This window comes from Lithobates pipiens, unplaced genomic scaffold (genome assembly GCF_037356315.1).
Source record: "Lithobates pipiens isolate NorthernLeopardFrog02 unplaced genomic scaffold, aLitPip1_a1.2 Scaffold_8, whole genome shotgun sequence".
Classification (NCBI taxonomy): Eukaryota; Metazoa; Chordata; class Amphibia; order Anura; family Ranidae; genus Lithobates; species Lithobates pipiens.
Window position 1 is genome coordinate 601,161,715 of NW_027507903.1, and position 16,817 is coordinate 601,178,531.

The window sequence follows — 16,817 nt, forward strand, 5'->3', positions numbered from 1 at the left end:
TAAAGGTTACCCCCTTATATCAATAACCCACCCCCCTTACCTTAGTGTATTCTTTCTGCGGAAGGTGGTCCTTGTGCTTTAAAATATATGGTTTTTCCCTTTTATGAATAAGAAAATAATGACATTTGCTGTTGAGCTGTTATAATAATGCTAAGTGGCTGATGTGAAATTTTTTCCAGGGCTGTTTTTTTTTTTTTCCCCCAGTCTGGCCCTGCTTTGGGGGGTTTGCTTTCTAAAATGTGCTCATTCTGTGGGTGTTTCTACTGCCCTGGTGCTCCAGAGTCTCCAAAAATGTGATAGGTAGTCAGGAAATTATATGTGCAATTTATCTTCCTAGAAAGCCTGAATTTACTCCTTGGATTGTGGTCCTCTCTATGTGGCCAGGTAGTGGAAAAAGTCTTAAGCATGTGGTATCCCTATACTAAAAAAGCCCAAAGGGACCCCTTGGATTTTGGGCCTCTCTATGTGGCTGTAGCAAAGTCTCACCCATGTGTTATCCCCATACTCGGGTGGAGTAGGATAATATGTTTTGGGGTGTAATTCTAAGTATGCTTATGATGTGTGTGAGAAATAATGTTAAAAAAATTGCAACTCTTTGAAATACAATGTTATTTACTTTCTTCATTTACCAAAACATTTTGACAAAAAAAATAAAAAAATATTCAACTTCCAAAAACTTGCCATGCCTCTTACTAAATACATTGGACTGTCTACTTTCCAAAAAGTTATTTGGGGGGTATTTGTATGGTCCTGCCATTTTAGGGCCTCAGGAAATTAGATATGCCATTAGTACTTTAGAACTGACTAATTTTCAAATATACAGTTGTGCTCATAAGTTTACATACCCTGGCAGAATGTATGATTTCTTGGCCATTTTCAGAGAATATGATTGAGAACACAAAAACATTTCTTTCACTCATGGTTAACGTTTGGCTGAAGCCATTTATTATCAGTCAACTGTGTTAACTTTTTTTCAATCATAATGACAACAGAAACTACCAAAATGAGCCTGATCAAAAGTTTACCTGGTGATTTTGGCCTGATAACATGCACACCAGTTGACACAAAGGGGTTTGAATGGCTATTAAAGGTAACCATCCTCACCTGTGATCTGTTTGCTTGTAATTAGTGTGTGTGTATAAAAGGGCAATGAGTTTCTGGACTCCTGACAGACCCTTGCATCTTTCATCCAGTGCTGCACTGATGTTTCTGGATTCTTAGTCATGGGGAAAGTAAAAGATTTGTCAAAGGATCTGCGGGAAAAGGTAGTTGAACTGTATAAAACAGGATGATGGAACGGTGACTCACAAGGCGTTAAAAACACAATTTTAGCAGTGTTTTACATTTACGTCAATGTGCATTTAGCCACACTTTAAGCAGCATTTTCTGCCTCTATTCAAAAATCCATGGTTCCCTATGTGAGCCCATTGATTTGAATAGAAGTCGCACCAGAAGTAAGATCACAATGATCCAACTTGCGGTGTGGTTTGTCTGCTGAGGGTCTTGAAGGGAAAGCCCCCGCCAAAATAAAAATAAAAAATTGCCGTGGGATAAAAAATTCGGTCTGGTATGGATTTTAAAGGGAACCCCCACACCAAAATAATAACATGGGGGTCCCCCCAAGATCCATACCAGACCCTTATCCGAGCACACAGCCCGGCAGATCAGGAAAGGGGGGGCAAGCGAGCTCCTGCCCCTGAACCATACCAGGCAGCATGACCTCAACATGGGAGATTGAGTGCTTTTGGGCAGGGGGGCCCTGCACCCCCACCCCAAGGCACTTTGTCCCCATGTTGATGAGGACAAGGGCCTCTTCTCAACAACCCTGGTCGTGGTTGTCGGGGTTTGTGGGCGGGGGGCTTATCAGAATCTGGAAGCACCCTTTAACAAGGGGGCCCAGCCCAGCATTACACCGGGAGAGCACGTCAAGTCAATATCGGAAATAGAACAGAGGGAGAAGACCTGGCAAAAGAGCGAGAAGAACCAGCAAAAGAGTGAGAAGACAGCAGAGAGAAGACCCGGCAGAAGTGGGAGAAGACAGTGCAGAGAGGAGAAGAACTGGAGAGAGAAGGGAAGACATCACCAGAGGAGGGAGAAGAGTCAGAGAGGGGAGAAGAAATCGGTAGAGACACCGGAGCTGATTTAATAAATTACTGTAACCACTTGCCGACCACTGCACACCGATATATGTCGGCACAATGGCAGCAGTGGGCAAATGGACGTACCTGTACATCCCCTTTTATTGGCCGAGCCGCCGACGCATGGCAAATAATAAAAACCACAGAGGTGATCAAATACCACCAAAAGAAATCTCTATTTGTGGGAAAAAAAGGACATCAATCTTGTTTGGGTGCAACGTCACACGACTGCACAATTGTCAACGATGCAAAAAGTGCTCTGGTCAGGAAGGGGGTAAAATCTTTGGGCTGAAGCGGCTAAAAACCTGTGTAGTGTTTGTTTTTCTTTACACTTTTTTTTGGGTGAATGGGCAGGGATACACTGTACCCTATACTCATTCACATAGGGTGGGGGGATGGAATTTGGGAGCCTGCTTGTTAAAGGGGCTTACAGATTCCATAAGCCCTCCACCCGTAGACCCCAACAACCACCAGCCAGGGTTGTCGGGAAGAGGCCCTTATCCTCATCAACTTGGGGGGGGGGGGCACTGCGTACTGGGATGAGGGTGCGGGGATAAGGGTCCATACCAGACCTAAGGTTCTGGTAATGTCCTGGGGAGGAACTCTACGCCAATTTTTTTCTTCTAATTGGTGATTGGTCTAATTCAAGACCCTCAGCACACAAGTCATACCTCAAGTCGGATCATCATGAAAATTGATCACACCTGATGTACTGATGGCCTATCTCATTGCTTGACCCCCTAAAATGACAGAACAGTACAAATACTCCCCAAATGTCCAAATTTTTGGAAAGTAGACAGTCCAAGCCATGGAGAGGCATTGTGAAAATTTCAAAATTTTTAACATTTTTTACATACAGTGCAGTACAGCGTCATCATATAACTGGTGTGGTGGTGATCAGGGACACTGACTAGAGATAGTATGTAAAAAAAATGTTCACAGTTGTCATATATACAGTGAAAGGAGCAATACAGGGGATACAGATCAGGGACACTGACTGGTAACCGGTACCAAAAAAAATTTTTTATATTTTTTTCAATTTTCGTTTTTTATTTTTTATTACATTTTCTCTCCTTTTTTATGATTTTTTTTAACACATTATAACCAAAGCAACATAATATTGCCATAGTAACATTATACTGCTCTGTGGAAGCTTTCAGGATTTTTTTTTCTTACATTATGCTTATAGCAGTTTATTACATTGCTATAAGCATGCATTTTACTGAATTAACCACTTGCCGACCGCTGCACGACGATGTACGTCGACAGAATGGCACGGACAGGCATAAGGGCTTACATGTACGTCCTTGCCTGCCCGCGGGTCGGGGGCCCGATCGGGCCCCCGCCCGGTGCCTGCGGCGGTCGGTATTCGTTCGGGAGCGATCCCGGACGAGGGGACGGCCATTCATTCATGGCCACCCCCTCGCGATCGCTCCCGACGAATGAAAATGTCCGGTGACATCACTTCCTCTCCTGTAATGTAAACACAGGAGAGGAAGTGATGTATTCTCTCCTCCGTGTCGGTATTTTTCGTTCCGGCACCGAGGAGAGAGCATCGGTGAGTTGCACAAGCACTACACTACACAGTAGAACATGCCAGGCACACTCACACCCCCCCTTTACCCCCCGATCACCCCCCAATTACCCCTGCCCCCCCAGTCACAGTGACACCAATTGCTTTTTTTTTTGCATTGGTGTCATTTGTGACTGTAATAACTGTTAGGGCAGTTAGGGTTAGCCCCCTTTAGTTCTAATGTGCCCCCCTAACCCCCCCAATAAAGGTTTAACCCCGTAATCACCCACCGTCGCCAGTGTCACTAAGGCTGGGTTCACATTGCAGCGGTTTATGAGAACGAATGTGATTCGCACCGCACTGCAGTGCAAATCACATCCGATCTCTGTGCGATTCGAGTTCAGCCATACAGATAGTATGGCTGAATTCGTGTCGCACCCGCCGCACCAGCCGCAAATTCGCACGGGACCCTTTTTTTGGCCCGCAGCAGAATCGGATCGCATGGGTGTTCACACCATGCGATCCGAGTTTGCAGATCGCACTGCGATATGCGAACTGATCTGGGGGTGTCATTAACATTTCACTGACACTCCCAGCAGTTCGCATAGGGCAGTGTGAACTGCCGCCGGGAGGCATGCGATGCGGGAACCCGCCACGGATTCGTGGCGTTCCCGCATCGCTCCAGTGTGAACCCAGCCTAATAAGCGATCATTTTTCTGATCGCTGTATTAGTGTCACAGGTGACGCTAGTTAGGCAGGTAGGTATTTAGGTTCGCCGCAGCTTTTTATAGCGCCAGGGACCCCCATATACTACCGCATAAAGCCCCCTGATTGCCCCCTAGTTAACCCTTTCACCAGTGATCACCATATAACTGTTACAGGTGACGCTGGTTGGTTAGTTATTTTTTTATAGTTTCAGGGCACCCGCCATTTATTACCTAATAAAGGTTTAACCCCCTGATCACCCGGCGGGTGTCATTTGTGACTGTAATAACTGTTAGGGCAGTTAGGGTTAGCCCCCTTTAGTTCTAAGGTACCCCCCTAACCCCCCCAATAAAGGTTTAACCCCGTGATCACCCCCCGTCGCCAGTGTCACTAAGGCTGGGTTCACATTGCAGCGGTTTATGAGAACGGATGTGATTCGCACCGCACTGCAGTGCAAATCACATCCGATCTCTGTGCGATTCGAGTTCAGCCATACAGATAGTATGGCTGAATTCGTGTCGCACCCGCCGCACCCGCCGCAAACTCGCACGGGACCCTTTTTTTGGTCCGCAGCAGAATCGGATCGCATGGGTGTTCACACCATGCGATCCGAGTTTGCAGATCGCACTGCGATATGCGAACTGATCTGGGGGTGTCATTAACATTTCACTGACACTCCCAGCAGTTCGCATAGGGCAGTGTGAACTGCCGCCGGGAGGCATGTGATGCGGGAACCCGCCGCGCATTCGTGGCGTTCCCACATCGCTCCAGTGTGAACCCAGCCTAATAAGCGATCGTTTTTCTGATCGCTGTATTAGTGTCACAGGTGACGCTAGTTAGGCAGGTAGGTATTTAGGTTCGCCGCAGCTTTTTATAGCACCAGGGACCCCCATATACTACCGCATAAAGCCCCCTGATTGCCCCCTAGTTAACCCTTTCACCAGTGATCACCATATAACTGTTACAGGTGACGCTGGTTGGTTAGTTATTTTTTTTATAGTTTCAGGGCACCCGCCATTTATTACCTAGTCTCATTAGTGTACCCCTAAATTTAGGGGTGTCTACTTTCCAAAATGGGGTCATTTGGGGGGGGGTTTGTGCCATCTTGGCATTTTATGGCCTTCAAAACTGTAACGCCCTTAGAAATCCTGAAGGCAGTGCTTGGTTTTCGGGGCCCCGTACGCGGCTAGGCTCCCAAAAAGTCCCACATATGTGGTATCCCCGTACTCAGGAGAAGCAGCAGAATTTATTTTGGGGTGTCATTTCACATATGCCCATGGCATGCGTGAGCAATATATCATTTAGTGACAACTTTGTGAAAAAAAAAAAAAAAGGTTGTAATTTTCCCGCAACTTGTGGCAAAATATAAAATATTCCATGGACTCAACATGCCTCTCAGCAAATAGCTTGGGGTGTCTACTTTCTAAAATGGGGTCATTTGTGGGGGTTTTGTGCCATCTTGGCATTTTATGGCCTTCAAAACTGTAATAGGTAGTGAGGAGTGAAGTCAAATATTTACGCCCTTAGAAAACCTGAAGGCGGTTCTTGGTTTTCGGGGCCCCGTACGCGGCTAGGCTCCCAAAAAGTCCCACATATGTGGTATCCCCGTACTCAGGAGAAGCAGCAGAATTTATTTTGGGGTGTCATTTCACATATGCCCATAGCATGTGTGAGCAATATATCATTTAGTGACAACTTTGTGAAAAAAAAATAAAAAAAAATTAAAGTTTGTAATTTTCCCACAACTTGTGGCAAAATATAAAATATTCTATGGACTCAAAATGCCTCTCAGCAAATAGCTTGGGGTGTCTACTTTCTAAAATGGGGTCATTTGTGGGGGTTTTGTGCCATCTTGGCATTTTATGGCCTTCAAAACTGTAATAGGTAGTGAGAAGTGAAATCAAAAATTTACGCCCTTAGAAAGCCTGAAGGCGGTGCTTGGTTTTCGGGGCCCCGTACGCGGCTAGGCTCCCAAAAAGTCCCACATATGTGGTATCCCCATACTCAGGAGAAGCAGCAGAATTTATTTTGGGGTGTCATTTCACATATGCCCATAGCATGTGTGAGCAATATATCATTTAGTGACAACTTTGTGTAAAAAAAAAAATATATATATTTTATGTCATTATTCAATCGCTTGAGGCAAAAAAATAAAATATTCAATGGGCTCAACATGCCACTTATCAATTTCCTTAGGGTGTCTACTTTCCAAAATGGGGTCATTTGGGGGGGTTTTGTACTGCCCTGCCATTTTAGCACCTCAAGAAATGAGATAGGCAGTCGTAAACTAAAAGCTGCGTAAATTCCAGAAAACGTACCTTAGTTTGTAGATGTGACAACTTTTGCGCAAACCAATAAATATACAATTATTGACTTTTTTTTTACCAAAGACATGTGGCTGAATACATTTTGGCCTAAATGTATGACTAAAATTGAGTTTATTGGATTTTTCTAATAACAAAAAGTAGAAAATATCATTTTTTTTCAAAATTTGCGGTCTTTTTACGTTTATATCGCAAAAAATAAAAATCGCAGAGGCAATCAAATACCATCAAAAGAAAGCTCTATTTGTGGGAAGAAAAGGACGCAAATTTTGTTTGGGTACAACATTGCATGACCGCGCAATTACCAGTTAAAGCAGCGCAGTGCCAAATTGTAAAAAGACCTCTGGTCATTTACCAGCAAAATGGTCCGGTCTGAAGGTGGTTAAACTGAATCATTCAGTCTGTTTTGTTGTGAATAGCTGTGATTGGTCAAAACTGCTCACATGGATGGGCTATGATTGGCCCTGTCTGTACCATGTGATTACATTGACCAATCACAGCTACATTGTACTACTCTGGGGAAGTAATCAGGGTGTTTTGTTTATTATCTGTTACATATTTTGATTGCTTATAGCAGTTTATTACATTGCATTTTACTGAATGAAACTGAATCATTCAGTTAGTTTGATTGGCTGTGATTGGTCAAAGCTAATCATATGGTACAGATGGGCTGTGATTGGCCCTTTCTGTACCATGTGATCACATTCACCAATTACAGCTAGCAACACAATTGTACACAATGGATGGCATGAAAGGAAGTCAAGAGACCTGCTGTGATTGGTCACATTGGTCGCATTGGTACTGGCAGCCAGCCGGTGTACTGATCAGTCATTGGCTGTGTCTGGTGGACGCAGCCAGTGACAGATTGCGCCGATGCACGGTGCTTTCTGACAGTATGTCATGTGATGTCCAGTCAGGCCACCACTCTGCTATAGGCCGAGCGGGAAGGTGTTTAGTGATTTAAAGAATATAATTAGCTGGGTTTATAGTTAATACAAGCCAGACAGACCGGTGTCCTATCATATACTGTCCCCCATCGGATAGTGTCCGCTGTGTACTGCGCATGCGCAGTACACAGCACACACAGATTCCGAAAATACCTGAAGATGAACGGCGCCTGCACCGTGAGTCCAGGTTCTATCCCCACCATCCAAGTGGACATATAGTTGGAATATAAAAGAGCCGAGCGCAACCCTATGTCCGCTTGGATGGTGGGGCTACCACCTCCACTCATGGCGCAGGCGCCGTTCATCTTCGGAGATTTTCCGAAGTGTCATCTGCTCCGTACTGCGCATGCGCAGTACGGGGCAGACACTATATGATGGCAGGACACTATCTGCCAGAACACCGGCAGTCAAGATTCCCATCACAATAGCTGAGCATTTTATTATTTATGAGTTCTTTTAACTTTTATGTTGTGGCAACAAAATGCAGCGACAGATAAGAGCTATTTTTATGGTTTATGGCTGTTATATGACATGCCTATAAATTCCCCTTATATCTATTCAGTGATATGATGAATGTGCTTCTCCCTGCAGATGAATGTAGTCTATAATTCCATTCCTGGCTATAAAGATGTTGTCATTCAAGGAATCAGGTGTGTGTTTTTTTTTGCATTAATAAAACGCGAATGATTAGTGCAGGCTTACGGTGCGCTACAATAATAGTGAATTGTCAGAAAAACTGGGACGATCTTCCTAGCAGAAAATTATAATAATACTATGGGTGTTGTATTAGGGAGCTATTTATAAAAAAAAATTGACAGTGGGAATATCTCATCAAATTATTCCCTTAACATGTCTAATATGTGTGCTTTCCTATGACCGTCAGCTCCATCTAGTGGTTATTCTGCCCCACTTTTATGCGTTGTTTTGAACTAAATCAGGTTATTCTTGTGAAAAAGTATGCTGACATCTAGCGGTGGTTTTGGGGTCTTACTATTTGTTTACTATGTGGTTTTGGGATCTCCCTCTGTCCTCCCGCCTGTTTAGTGCTAATTAGTGTTAGGACAAAGTTAAAGAGGAAGTAAACCCTGATGGGTTTTACTTCCTCTTTTGCTCGCTGCAAAGCCTGCAAATTATACTAGCCCATTATCTGCCTGTTACCTGCAAAAGAATCCAGCTATGTCCCCTGTGAAGGCAGTGCCCATCTTCTGGCCCCACTGCGGACTCTGGCTCTGTGATTGGCCAGAGCCGCGTGACGTCATTCCCGCGCATGTGCACGGGATCCGCGATTAATGGCATGGGCTAGGGAAGAAACGGCATTTAGTATTGTTTCTTCCCCGCGTATGCTCCAATGAAATTTTCGGTGGACTACAAATGAAATATCTAATAAATGGCACACGTTTAGGAGATATTTCCACTACCTACAGGAAGTCCCCAAGTTATGAACATCTGACTTGCGAACGACTCCTACTTACAAACGGGAGGCTGCGTGGCCACTTTTCGATGGCGGGCACATTCGACTGAACCTTTTTGATGGCGGGCACATTCGACAGAACCCTTTTTTTTTCAAGTACCAGTCAGTGTATCTAAATGGGTAGAGTATCTTTGAAATCTCCTTGGTATCATAGGTGTATTCAATACATTTTCTCCATCTGGTAAAAAATCGTGTGTTTGATCGTAAATTCGATAGGATTGTATCCAGTCTTTCAAGTTGAAACAGTGACTGGAAAGTGAGTTTCACTGGGCCATTCTAACACATGAATATGCTTTGATCTAAACCATTGCATTGTAGCTCTGGCTGTATGTTTAGGGTCGTTGTCCTGCTGGAAGGTGAACCTCCGCCCCAGTTTAAAGTCTTTTACAGACTCTAACAGGTTTTCTTCTAAGATTGCCCTGTATCTGGCTTCTTTCATCTTCCCATAAACTCTCTCCAGCTTCCCTGTCCCTGCTGAAGAAAATCATCCCCAAACATGATGCTGCCACCACCATGTTTCATGGTGGGTTCAGGGTGATGTGCAGTGTTACTTTTCCGGCACACATAGTTTTGCTTTTCGAACAAAAAGTAAAATTTTGGTCTCATCTGACCAGAGCACCTTCTTCCACATGTTTGCTGTGTCCCCCACATGGCTTCTCACAAACAGCAAACAGGACTTCTTATGGCTTTCTTTCTATCATGTCTTTCTTCTTGCCACTCTTCCATAAAGGTCAGATTAATGGAGAGAACGACTAATAGTTGTCCTGTGGACAGATTCTCCCACCCGAGCTGTGGATCTCTGCAGCTCCTCCAGAGTTACCATGGGCCTCTTGGCTGAGTCTCTGATTAATGCTCTCCTTGCCCGGCCTGTCAGTTTGGGTGGACGGTCATGTCTTGGTTGGTTTGCAGTTGTGCCATATTCTTTCCATTTTCAGATGATGGATTGAACAGTGCTCTGTGAGATGTTCAAAGCTTGGGATATTTTTTATAACTTAACCCTGCTTTAAACTTCTCCATAACTTTATCCTTGACCTGTCTGGTGTGTTCCTTTGGCCTTCATGATGCGGTTTGTTCACTAAGGTTCTCTAACAAACCTCTGAGGGCTTCACAGAGCAGCTGTATTTATACTGAGATTAAATTACACACAGATGGACTCTATTTACTAATTATGTGACTTCTGAAGGCAATTGGTTCTACTAGATTTTAGTTACTGGTATCAGAATAAAGGGGGGCTGAAGACAAATACACACCACACTTTTCAGATATTTATTTGTAAAAAATGTTGAAAACCATTTATCATTTTCCTTCCACTTCACAATTATGTGGCACTTTGTGTTGGTCTATCACATAAAATCCCCCAAAAAATACATTTACGTTTTTGGTTGTAACATGACAAAATATGGAAAATATCAAGGGGCATGTATATACAACATGTACAACAAGTAGAAAAGAGGAATAAAACCAATAGGAATACAAGATAATTGTTTGATGGTTATATAAAGGCCCGTACACGCGGTCGGACTTTTTGACAACAAACATGCAAATTAGCTGTTTTGGAGCAACATCCGACTGTGTGTACGCTCCATCGGACAAACTTTTTCTGTTTTCATCGGACTTTTGTTGGCTCTGCGAACGGACAAACTTTTTGACAACAGAAGTCCGATGGAGCAAAGTCCGACCGTGTGTATGCAAAAGCATCGGACTTTTGTACAAGGTACAAACACGCATGCTCAGAACCATTGCAAACGATCAGACTACAATACAGAAGTTGACCAAAGGTGGCGCTGGAGTCATTGAACGTCCTCTTTTGAAGTGGCGTCCGTACGTTGTGACGTCACCACGTTCGTGTTTGTTGTCAAAAAGTCCGACCGTGTGTATGCAATACAAACTTGTGGACAACACACTTTGTACAAAAGTCCACGGAAAAGTTTGTACAAGTCCGACCGTGTGTATGGGGCTTAACATGTTTGTCTAAAACTTAGATCATCATACTGACAAGAATACATGTTTTTTAACCGAACTTGTGCCCCAACTTAGATATTATATATTATCTTAAAGAGGAGGTCCACCTAAAAAAATTATATATTAAAAGCCAGCAGCCACAAATATTGCAGCTGCTGACTTTTAATAAATGGACACTTACCTGTCCCAGGGTCCAGAGATGTCGGCAGCCAAAGCCGAGCAATCGCTCGGCTCTCGGCTGCTGCCACCGCCATTCTCTGTGAGCGAATCAGGAAGTGAACTTTTGTGGCTTCACTTCCCGGATCCTTACTGTGCATGCGTGAGTTGCACTGCACGTCCTAACTGGTCTCGCTATTTCCTGGGACCTGTGTGTGTCCCAGCAGACAGCAGGGGGACGGGAAAGGGCGTGACTCCCGTGGGAGTCTATGCCTGGTAGTGGGTGCAAATACCTGTATTATACAGACATCTGCACCCCCTCCCCCCTGAAAGGTGACAAATGTGACACCGGAGGGGGGGAGGGTTCCGAAAAGCAGAGGTTCAATTTTTGTGTGAGCCTCCGCTTTAATTATCTGTTTTCCGAGAACTGTCTTATGCCCTGTACACACAGTCAGACATTCCGACTACAAAATCCGTCTGATTTTTTCTGATGGATTTTGGCCCAAACTTGTCTTGCATACACACGATCGCACAAAGTTGTCGGAAAATCCGATCGTTCAGAACGCAGATGTAGAACACGTAGGGCGGGACTATAAAGAGGCCAGTAGCCAATAGCTTTCATCTCGTAATTTATTCTGAGAATGCATGACACTTTGTCCATCGGAATTGTCTACACACGATCGGAATTTAAATGATCGGAATTTGTTGTCAGAAAATTTTAGATCCTGCTCTCCAACTTTGTGTGTCGGAAATTCCAACGGAAAAAGTCAGATGGAGCCCACACGTGATCGGTTTTTCCGACAACAAGATCCGATCTCACATTTTCCGTCAGAAAGTCCGACCGTGTGTACAGGGCATTATTTTGCCAGTTGGCCTTTCGTTTTCTAGAAATACTTATTTATCACATATATTCTTTTATGCAACAATCATCTGGATATAATTATAACTAAAGAAAATACAATACTAATATTTGGTTCTAGCTAAAGCATAACTCTGGCCTTAACCGCTTAAGCCCCAGACCATTTGGTTGGCCAAAGACCTGAGAGTTTTTGCGATTCAGCACAGCGTCGCTTTAACTGACAATTGCGCAGTCGTGTGACGTGGCTCCCAATCAAAATTGATGTCCTTTTTTTCCCACAAATAGAGCTTTCTTTTGGTGGTATTTGATCACCTCTGCGGTTTTTATTTTTTGCGCTATAAACAAAAAAAGAGCGACAATTTTGAAAAAAAACACATTATTTTTAACTGTTTGCTATAATAAATATCCCCAAAAAATATATAAAACATTTTTTTTTCCCTCAATTTCGGCCAATACATATTCTTCTACATTTTTTTGGCAAAAAAATAAAAATAAAATCGCAATAAGCGTATATTGATTGGTTTGCGCAAAAGTTATAGCGTCTACAAAATAGGGGATAGTTTTACAGCATTTTTATTATTTTTTTTTTTTTTTTACTAGTAATGGCAGCGATCAGTAATTTTTATCATGACTGCGACATTATGGCGGACACGGACAATTTTGAAAATTTTTTGGGACCATTGATATTAATACAGCGATCAGTGCGATTAAAATTGCATTGATTACTGTAAAAATATCACTGGCAGTGAAGGGATTAACACTAGGGGGCAGGGGAGGGGTTAATATGTATCCTATTTTGTGTTCTAGCTGAAGGGGGATGGGACTGTGCAGGGAAACTAACAGATCGCTGTTCATACTTGGTTTGGATAGACGATCTGTCAGTTCACTGCTCAGAGAACCGGAAACTGTGTGTTTACACACACAGCTCCCGGTTCCCTGTGTTCCCCGAGCGATCGCGGGAGCCTAGAGGTGATCGAGACCGCTGGGCACTTGCATCGGCTCGAGGAGCGAGCGGGAGGCACGTAAGTGCCCCCCTAGTGGCTGTTTATGCTACCGACGTAGCATAACGGCGATTCGCGCAGCCGAGCCATGCTGCTGCAGTACAACTGCAGCGGCTGGTCAGCTAACGGTTAATAGACCCTTTATGCAAACTTAACCTTTCTGTTAGTTCAGTTCTAGTTAGACCCTCTCTGTTTCTTCCATGTTCCCCAGTCAATGTTATTCATAGAGACTGGGCTTGGGGAAGTCATTGTCTTTTTACACTTTAAAAGACTGCAAAAAACATCATCTCTGGTACTCTTTTTTTTGATTGTGGTATGTCAGGAAAATACTGCATTGTGGCCACTAGATGGAGCTAACGTATAGGAAATGCATGCTTTAGACACACTAGAAGGGTTAATTGCAGTGGCTGGAGGCATTTGTACAGCAAGTTTTTATAAATAGATCCCAACGTGTTAGTCAGACTTTTCTACTCACAGTTGCATTTCACGTATGCAGTTAGGTCCCTGCACTTCAAGCCCTGTTTGTTATCTTATAAATGGTTTAGGTCAGGCAAGGTGCACTTTTAGGAACGTACAACAATAGGAGTGAGACTCCCTTACTTATTTTTTGCAAAGGCTTGATTAAGGGACACAAACTCTGTTGGGAAAACTCAGACACTCTGCTAACCAATCTTTCTAATGAATATCATGGTAATGACAAATGACTTATTTTTTTCTGTGACAGGGCGGGCAGCGTCATTGTAAGTCATGAAATCAATATGGAAATAGAATACAAGCCTGAGCTGAACATTATACAGCAGTACAACCGGGTGCTTGAAATGGTGATACATCTATTGGAACTTGGCTCTAACTGTACTTCTGCAGCCAGTAAGTGTTTCACCAGCATGACAATTCATCTCTTTATCAGTAGGTGGCAGTGTTATGCTCACTTTTTTTTATTGTTTCTTCTGTAGGCCTCTTCCACGTGATATTCCTATTTAAACATCTACTTTTTCAGACTTTTTTTTTTCTATGTATTTGTCCGATATTATATCTACCCTAGATCAGATTGAGAATATAAAAGCATGCACGCTTATGTTAACTGTTGCAGTCAGTCCAGTTCCCAAGCAAGGGAAGGGTGAGCTTTGCAAAATATCTAAATATGTCTTAAGGCTGAAAAACTGAAGCTGATATGTGATGTGAATTTCCCAACAAGCCAAGTCCATTGATCAACTTCTCATGAACAGGTACAGGATCTAATTTAGATCCATGCATGGCCAGCTTAAAGTGGTTGTATAGTCAATTTTGGGACTTTTACCTACAGGAAAGCCTATAACACTTACCTGTAGGTAAAAAAAAATCTCCTAAACCTGTACGGTTTAGGAGATATTCCCCTTGCAATGCGCCACTGACTGCAGCGGCGCATGTGCACAGGGGATTCTCGGCTGAAAGTCCGGCAGACGCCGGACCCTGCCGGGAAGAAATCTCCCGCACGCATTCACGGGAGTGACGATATCGCGGCTCCGGCCACTCACAGCGCGGATACCTGGAAGAAACGCAGAGGGAACATGTCAGCTCCCTCGGCGTGGATCGGGCCAGATGTCGGGCCTCGTTCTAAGGTAAGTATTTCATATGAGCTAGTATGCGGTGCATACTAGCTCATTATGCCTTTTCCTTTGCAGGTGAGAAAAAAAAATAATAATAATTCAGCGGGTTTACAACCGCTTTAAGACTTATTCAGTGATGGCGGGTAGACTTAGCCTTTAACTGTCTCCTGCCTACATTGGCACTAGTATATGTATATATGCAAGTGAGATAAGGGTCAATTCACTAAGCTTTACCGCATGAGATAAGGGTATCAAGTTACTCATTTGCTTAAAGGATTGCATGCAGTAATTTAAGTCCAATGCATAAAAAAATCTCTCTCTCTCTCTCTCTCTCTCTCTCTCTCTCTCTCTCTCTCTCTCTCTCTCTCTCTCTATCTCTCTATCTCTCACACTCACATTGTGTATGTGTGTATATATATATATATATATATATATATATATATATATATATATATATATATATATATATATATATATATATATAATATATATATATATATATATATATATATATATATATATATTATAAAATAAATATATATATTTTGTAGAATAAATAATAAATATATGTTTTGTTGCACAAAAAAATGTTTTAATGAAGAAGTTTTAAAACATCAAAAAAGTTCAGGCAGACGTGGTAACAGTTTTGGGCTAATACAGATCACGCTCCTTCTTCAAAACCTCATGCCTATAAATGACCGCATACATGGAACAATATATATATATATATATATAGAGAGAGCTCATCAGCTGTCTATTAGACAATCAAACAATCTGGAATCAATTAATTGATGGATCATTGTGTGAAACATTTAGTGAATATATTTTATTACACAATCTTGGAATGAAAGATCAACAGGTATGACAATATTCCCACACTTCATAGATTATTTCAAGCAGGAATCCTATATAAGAAAACAAAAAGAAAAAAAAAAAGTAAATATATATGATGGAAGTGAAAAAATTAAAATAAATCTAATATATACAAAAGAAAAATGTGTGTGTGTGTGTGTGTATATATATATATACACACAGACACAAAAAAAATGAGATTAAATCAAAAAACCCAAACTATATACATGACAAAATATATATAAATAAACTGTGATCTGGGAACCTAATTATTGGTGTGCAAAAACATAAAAAAAAAAAAAAACATAAAAAGATATATATATATATATATATATATATATATATATATATATATAAGATAAGAGATATGTATATAATTTTAGAGGAATGAATACATATCAAAGTCTGAATTGAACTCTTTAGGTTGAAGGGTATCAAGCTGATGTATACAATTGACTTCTCTTTTTCTTAACTCCAATTCCCTATTATCCCCCATCTGTTTTTGGCACACCATCAATGATCATAAATCTAAGTTGCAAAACCATGTGGCCTTTTTTTTATAAAGTGTCTAGCTCATGGTAATTTATCCAACTTATCCCTAATGGAATATTTGTGTCTTTATTTTCTGTGTGGTCTCTCCCACATAGAGGAGACCACAAGGACATTTGATGATGTATATGACATAGAAGGATTGGCAGGTATAATAGTCTTTTATTGGTATATTATAACCTTTTTGGGGATGTGAAAAACCTTTGTCCTTAATCATACTGGTACATTGTATACAGCAAAGGCAGGGGAAATATCCCTTGTTTTTTGGTCCCAAAAACGAGGAGTAGGTGCAGAATATTGGTCAGATTTGACCAATTTTTCATAAATAGTCTTCCCTTGACGGTATGAAGGTAGAGGGGAAAGTAGAAAATAAGTGAAATTCAGAAATGAAATGCATTTTGTGACCCAAAGCATGAATATTAGAATTATTGTGTAAATTAATATGTTCTCTATGAACCGTATGTTCTTAAAACCCCCAAAAATTGTGAGGATAAATTACTCCTAAATAGGAAGAACCTTGAGGCACACAAATGAGCCAAGATGGATCGGGATCATGATGATTATACTAACAATCGGGTGTACAATTGGGTGGAGCCCAATCGCTTCCTAGACAGATTTAGAAATCCACGACAGAACCAACAATTATCCACATCCAATTCATCCATGTCATCTATATGTTCTTCTACCCATGCCCCTAGGGCAGTGATGGCGAACCTTGGCACTCCTGATGTTATGGAACTACATTTCCCATGAT

General features: G+C 42.1%; 1 protein-coding gene across 1 annotated transcript in view; it reads left to right on the forward strand.

Moving 5' to 3' along the window:
- Positions 1–16,817, forward strand: part of LOC143961289 (uncharacterized) — an 80,545-nt gene that overhangs the window by 50,755 nt on the left and 12,973 nt on the right. Inside the window, exons 5-6 of the mRNA XM_077470541.1 lie at positions 8,219–8,277; positions 13,801–13,943. Of these exons, the coding sequence (XP_077326667.1) occupies positions 8,219–8,277; positions 13,801–13,943 (202 nt within the window). The remainder of the gene's footprint in view (positions 1–8,218; positions 8,278–13,800; positions 13,944–16,817) is intronic.